The sequence below is a fragment of the Mandrillus leucophaeus genome, unplaced genomic scaffold (assembly GCF_000951045.1).
Source record: "Mandrillus leucophaeus isolate KB7577 unplaced genomic scaffold, Mleu.le_1.0 Scaffold86, whole genome shotgun sequence".
Taxonomy (NCBI): Eukaryota; Metazoa; Chordata; class Mammalia; order Primates; family Cercopithecidae; genus Mandrillus; species Mandrillus leucophaeus.
In genome coordinates this window covers 3,516,848-3,524,216 of record NW_012109363.1, presented here as the reverse complement: position 1 = coordinate 3,524,216, position 7,369 = coordinate 3,516,848, and the positions used below count along the sequence as shown (strand labels likewise).

The window sequence follows — 7,369 nt, the reverse complement described above, 5'->3', positions numbered from 1 at the left end:
CAGGCATGAGCCACTGCACCTGACCCTGATTGCTCTCACTTTAAAGCTGTGACTACCAACCTCAAGTAGTCCTTAACGCTTTCCAGCAAAACTGCTGTATTTCCAAATTCCATTCACACGCAGCTTTCTGCACACTTTTTTTATACTTCTTTTCTTGGTAATTCTAACATTTCCTTTAAATCTGACTTTCACAGTTGTCCTTGCTTCCACATTCACTGAGAGTATAAGAGCAATCTGAAGAGAACGTCCGCAAGCTCCCACCGTTGGCCTATCCCCTCACCTATTCTTGTCCAAACATTCTGCGCCTCCCTATCTACTATATAAATGAACAACCTCTGAGTCTAAGACCAGTTTCTCCACGTACGTACTAAATCTCTTATTTCTGCCCTCATCAAGATTATGCCAACAATTCTTCTGTCTTTCCTGCATTATCAATGTTTAGCCCTCCACAAATCATTCCCATCAGTGTAAGAACGAAATTTATTACTTCTTTTATTTCATATATATTGTCTGTGGTAATCACTTCACTATGTACATGCATATCAAAATAAGTATATTACAGCATTATATTGTACAACAAAAAATTATCTTTAGAGCATTTATAGAATACCACAAAGAGACTCATTCATTTCAAAATAAGTATGCCAACTATATATCCAACAAACAGAAAACTAAGAATTAGTACTTAAAGGTTGTAAAATCATTTTTTAAATATTTTGGAAATTAGATAACTCAATCATGTCTAAAGAACACAGTCAACAGTCGTATGACTCAAATGGGTTTGGAAATCTGACAAATCTATATTCAAACCTCATGGTATCCTTTTCTTACTTCGTGATCTTAGGTGAGTTACTTTGTTTCTGAGAATATGATTCCTTAGCTATACATTAGGCTTTAGTAACATTTAGGATTGTTCTGGGGATTACATGAGATAATTGTTTATGAAATATGCTACTGTGACAGTGCTTTGCATTTTTAAAATTATTTTTCCCCTCTGGATCAGCTTTCTGTCGAGATTTGGTCTTCAGTATTTTCTTAGTGGATTTTTGGAAAACACAATGCACCCATGTAAAACCAGTTTTTATGTCTTATACCTGAGAATAGTGCGGCAGGTAAATAAGAAAAGTGTTGGTTTGTGGTATTAATATTCATGTTCACCTGTGTAGCAAAAGTCGTGGTCATCCTTTGGGAGCCAGTCAGCCACACTGGTCTCAAGTGTCTTGACTTGGCTTCCCTGCTTCAGGTGTGTTCACTGAAAAACCCAAAGACATCTCCCAGCAAACTGTTTAAAACTACAGGTAATAAAATATGTCTTACCATGTTGACATAATTAGCCATCTCAAACACCCTCTTTCTGATCTCATCTTGATTCTCATTATACTTTTTAAACTAAAAGAAAAATTAAGAAAGAATATGGTTATTGATAAAAATTAATATACTTGGAAGGTTAAAAAGGTATCTTCTCTTATATTACTTATTATTGATTTCAATTAAAATTAGTTATTAGAGTTAATTAAAAGTTAGGATCAAATTCCTATTCATCTAGCTACATTAAAGCACTTTGGGAGTGAATATGATGTTTTCTCTTCTGAAGAACTAGCTCAGTATAAAGCTCTAAAGAATTATTCCAAATGTATTTTCACTTAAATTCTATAGTTTTCTAAGCTGTGCAGAATTAGCAAAAGGAATACCTTATTAATTTAAGAGATATGTATATGAACAGTACATGAATTAAGCACAATAAGTAAGGCCAAAGCTTAGGGTCTGAGCTAATAGTTGACTTATATTTTCATACACATGTGCATTTTAAATTTAGAAAACCCAGTATATGAAAATGCAGTCTTACAGTAGAAGATAAACAGTGACTGTCACCAAAGATTTGCCTTTTCAGAGGATTCCATTCACTAAGCTTTCACTGTGACCAAGTAAGCTTTTATATTGACTCCCTAATGAGAATAAATTTTAACTTACAAATGATTTAACAACAAAAGACAAAATAACAGAAGAATGTAATTGGAAACCTAGTTGGGTGCTCTTAAGTCAATAAGAAAATAGTATTATAAGTCCCAACAATTTATGCGTATCGTATCAATTGCCTTGATAGCTCTGAAAAGAAGAAATCATATCAACTTAATTACAAATGTCAAATTTCATAGTTTTAGAAAAGTATGTAACCATAGCTCATATGCATGATTCTTTAAGTCTCATCTAGATATTTATTGTCTCACATAATAAATAAATATATATGAATGGGAGTTTTGGAAGACAGCACATTTATCTCATACAATTACCTCACCATTATCCAGGACCAAATAATATTCTATGTATTTCTCATGTTTCTGAACCTTCCCATCATTCAATTTCTGAAATATAAAGAGGAGAGTTACTGATACAACATCTTTTTCTGCAAAAGTTCTTATATTATTTGATATCTGTAATTTTATAAGCAGTTGGTTTATATCTGGAGTAAAGGCAGACAATATTAGTATTTTAACACTAATTCAACAGGCAGGATTATCTACCAACAAGGCTCATAAATTTGGAGGTGAAGGGACCCCAGTAATATTCTGGTCTGACTTCTTCATTTTATCAAGGGGTCTAAATTATGTTACTAGTAGGGGAGCTAGAAATAAAACCAAAGTCTTTCTGTTGTTTTGAACAGTAGACTTCTTCAGCATCCTGACACAAAACAGAGGAACTTTGCCTTCGGCATCCTCCTAGTGTTTTTAGTTAGTTTTGTTTTGTTTTGTTTTGTAGCCTTTAATTCATATCCTGGTGAAATACCTGCTCCTTTATCAATGGTGCAATGCAGAGACACCATTGTTTCTAGTCTACTTTGTTCTCTTCTCTCCTTCCCATGTTTCAAACTTACCAATGTTCTGTTCCTCTCTCTATCTCAAAAAAAAAAAAAAAAAAAAAGGCTAGGCGTGGTGGCTCATGCCTGTAATCCCAGCACTTTGGGAGGCCGAGGCGGGTGGATCACGAGGTCAGATCAAGACCATCCTGGCTAACACGGTGAAACTCCGTCTCTACTAAAAATACAAAAAATTAGTCGGGTGTGGTGGCGGGCACCTGTAGTCCCAGCTACTTGGGAGGCTAAGGCAGGAGAATGGTGTGAACTGGGGAGACGGAGCTTGCAGTGAGCCAAGATCACACCACTGCACTCCAGCCTGGGCGATAAAGTGAGACTCTATCTCAAAAAAAAAAAAAAAAAAAAGAAAAAGAAAAGAAAAGTTACATAGTGGATTGTCTCATTGAAAAGCGACCAATAGATTATTCCTACTAAATAATAGCTCACCAAAGTTTATTAGATTGCATTTCTGGAAGTGCACGTCTTTTAGTAGGTAACTAAAGTTCAATTACAAAGAACCAATTCCTGAAGATAGACTTTTAGATGTTATCTAATGAGACATGAGACATGTACTTACTTCCTGCCCTCCATGGGAACAAAATATTTATTAGCACTTACAATACACTGAGAGTGCTCTGGGAACTGCAAATGCAGTAGTGAAATCAACATGGTCTATCTGCTGATAAAGCTTACAAGAGACAAACATAAACATATCAGATGGTGGCCAGTGCTATGTGGAGGATTAAAGTGGGCATGTGATACTGAGTTACCAGGTAGTTATTTCAGAATAGGTGAAATTATCTAAAGAGCTGGTCGTCTAGCAGATATATTAAGGAAAATGAGAAGCCAGGCAAGGAAAGATAAATTGGAAGACAATTCCAGCAGAGAAAAAAAAATTAGTAAATAGACTCTAAGGTGAAAAGTATTGGCATATTTAGAGCATAGGAAAAAAAATGCTTGTGTTTTGTATAACATAATGGGGCAGGTCACTGAGAGATGGGGAGTAAAGAGTAGGAAGAGACCAGAGAGGTTGATGGGACGACAATCATACAGGGTTTTGTGACCCGTGGTCAGTTGTGTGACTTTTATACTAAATGCTATGGGAAGACATCAGAGGGCTTTGAACAGAAAAGGGATGTGATGTGATTTACAATAAAAATAGCACTGGATTGATTGTGTGGAGTGTGGATTCTGCTGAACTGGGATGGGCAGGTCAGGCAGAGGCTGTTGTCATGGTTATTATGAGATGGTACCTTGGCATAGTCAGAAAAGGGAGCAAAGTAAAAGATCTGAAATATGTTGGAGGCACTTGCTTGTGGATACCATGTAAGGAGGGATGAAGAAAAAGAGAATCAAGGATAATTTCTAGATCCAAACTTGAACAAATGATGAGTGGTGGTAGTGTTAAGTAAAATGGGGAGAAAAAGAGAGGAGTAGGTTTTGTTTGTGGTTTAGAAATTGGTAGTTCTTTTCGGGACTATATTTTAGGTTTGTGATATCAGATGTTTGAGTAGATATATTAAAAAGATAATTGTAACAGTCTGGCCTTTAGGAGAGGGGCAGAGGCTAGAGATACACATCTGATGGCCATTGGTGCACAGTTCCTATTTAAATAAGGCACAGGACAGGGTGAGATTACCTAGGAAGAATGTGTAGATAAAGAAAAAGATCCAGGATTGAGTTATGTGAGGTTCTCTAATATTTACCAGTCAATCAGAGCAAGGGTGACAGAAAGGAAATGAGAAGGAATAGCACTCCTGAGGTAGAGGAAAGTCAAAACGATAAAATGTCTCGAAAGCAAGGCTCTTTCCACACAGTTACCAAGGAATGGAGACAGAGGGATAACAGGCCTGTACAAGCAAACCCAGGAGTCGATATTCACAGCAACATATAGCTAGGAGTTTCACCAAGTTCTGGCCAATCAAAGGTGGCCAACTCTTCAAACCATGTTCAAATAAGGCAAACACCAAGTTGTAACCAATGCAGCTGTTTCTGTACCTTAATACATTTTCTGTACGTCATTTTTCTGTCCATAAATCCTCTCCAACCATCGAGCAGCACGGAGTTGCTCTGAACCTCTTCTGGTTCTGAGGGCCCCTGGATTCTCAAACCATTCTTTGCTCAATTAAACTCTGTTAAATTTGTCTACAGTTTGTCCTTAACAGTCCTCATATTGTACATTAGATCTTTCAACTGCTTCACCCAGCACATTGGCTACTTGGTATCCTTAGACCTGTATCTCCCCATTTCCTGTCCCTACCTAGACCCTGGTAACCACTGTTTTATTCTCTACCTCTATATATTTGACACTCATTCCCCCACTTTTTTTTAGATTCCTTTTCATTTTGTTTCTTTTATTTGCTGTGCAGAAGCTTTTTCGTTTGATATAGTCTCTTTTTTTTTTACATTTTTACTTTTATAACCTTAGCTTTTAGGTATGATATCTAAGAAGTCATTGTTAAGGTTAATGTCAAACAGCTTTTCCCCTCTATTTTCTTCTAGGAGTCTTATGGTTTAAGATATTACATTTAGGTTTCTTACTCATTTTGATTTGATTTTTAGTTATGGTATAAGAAAAGGATTCGATTTCATAATTTTGCATGTGGATATCCAGTTTTCCCAGCACTATTTATTGAAGAGACTATCCTTTCCCCAGTGTGTCTTTTTGGTGCCCTTGTTGAAAATTAATTGACCGTATATGTTTGGATTTATTTCTGAGCTTGCGATTCTGATCCACTGGTGTAGGTGTCTGCTTTTATGCCATTATACTGTTTCAATTACTATATCTTTGTAATATAACATTAAATCAGGTAGTACGATGTCTTTTTTTCCTCAGAATTCCTTTGACTATTTGGAATATTTTGTGGTTCCATACAAATTTTATGATTTTTTCTTATTTCTGTAAATACTGTAATTGGGGTTTTTATAAGGATTGCATTGAATCTACATATTGCTTTAGGTAGTATGAACATTTTAACAATATTCTTCTAATTCATGAGCATGGAATATTCATTTATTTGCATTTTCTTCTATTTCCTTCATCAATGTTTCATAGCCTTCGGTGTACAGGTCTTTCACCTCCTTAGTAAAATTTATTCCCAAGTATTACTTATGTTATAAATGGAACGGTGTTCTTGATTTCATTTTTGACTAGGTTGTTTTGTGGATAGAAATGTTACAGATTGTGTATGTTGATTTTATATCCTGCAACTTTATTGAATTTATTTATTGGTGTTAATGGGCTTTCGGTGGAATCATTAGGGTTTTCTATAGGTAGAATCATTTCATCTGCAAATAGAGGTAATTTTAGTTCTTCCTTTCCAAGTTGAACGTTTGTTTCCTTTGCTTTTCTAAATGCTCTTGATAGTACTTCTGGTACATGTTTAACAGAAGTGGTAAAAGTAGGCATCCTTGCCTGGTACCAGAAGAATGGCTTTCTATTTCTCCTTTCTGATTGCTTATGATGTTATCAGTGGCTTTTCATAAATGGCTTTTAATTTAAAAAATAGAAAGAAGAGTGGGCAGGTAAACCTTATTGCTTGGGCTGAGACATATTTTAGAGTTTCACATCATTCCAGCTTCAAATAAAATAATGCAAAAGTATTCTTAAATATTCATTATGGTTTAATCATCAACAACTGCATTGTACACTATCGACATTTGTGTGGTTGCTGAAAGTCTATGATTATGTGCACTTAACCACACCTTTCTTATCAAAACTCGAATTCCAACTAAGCGAAGGACAAAAGTTACATATTAAACGAATTTCAGAAGAAGACCCACATATTTGAGTGAGCACTTACTTCCATGATGAAAGAAGAATATAAGAATGACAAAATCTCTGAAATGTAACTGGCATGTAAAAAAGTTTTCTGATTATAAACTATCAACTTTGATTTAGTTTTGGGAAACTAGCTGCTATAGAATGTTTACAAATATCCTAAATCAAGAGAATTGGTAACATTGTGTGTTAATAAAATAAGGCATATTTGACTGCTAAAATATATAAACAAATAAATAAATAAATGGCCTTTATGATGTTGAGGAACTTTTCTTCTATGTCTAAACTCTCAGATCAAGAACCATTAACTCCACACCATTATTTAACTGCCTAAACTTTTAATCAAGACAGCATGTTGAACTTCGTTTAATGCCTTTTCACCAATTGATATGATCATGTTTTTTTGTCTTTCAGTCTGTTGATATGATTGATATATTACATTGATCAAGTTGTGTATGTTAAGTCAGTATGCCAAGAATAAATCCAATTTGATTATGATGTATAATCTTTTGGATGTGTTGTTGAATTTGATTTGCTAATATTTTATTGAAAATTTTTACCTCAATGTTTGTCAGAATTATTGGCCTGTAGTTTTCCTTTCTTTGGTGTCTATGTCTTGGCTTGGTATAAAGGTAATGCTGGACTTGTAAAAAATATTAAGAAGTACACCTTCCATCTCTATTTTTTTGAAAATTTAAAAAATTATTGGTAATAATTCTTCTTTGAATGTCTGATAC

General features: G+C 34.8%; 1 protein-coding gene across 1 annotated transcript in view; it reads right to left on the bottom strand.

Moving 5' to 3' along the window:
- Positions 1-7,369, bottom strand: part of ADAM28 (ADAM metallopeptidase domain 28) — a 72,894-nt gene that overhangs the window by 43,340 nt on the left and 22,185 nt on the right. Inside the window, exons 7-8 of the mRNA XM_011968830.1 lie at positions 2,292-2,363; positions 1,318-1,389 (exon numbers count right to left, since the gene is read on the bottom strand). Of these exons, the coding sequence (XP_011824220.1) occupies positions 1,318-1,389; positions 2,292-2,363 (144 nt within the window). The remainder of the gene's footprint in view (positions 1-1,317; positions 1,390-2,291; positions 2,364-7,369) is intronic.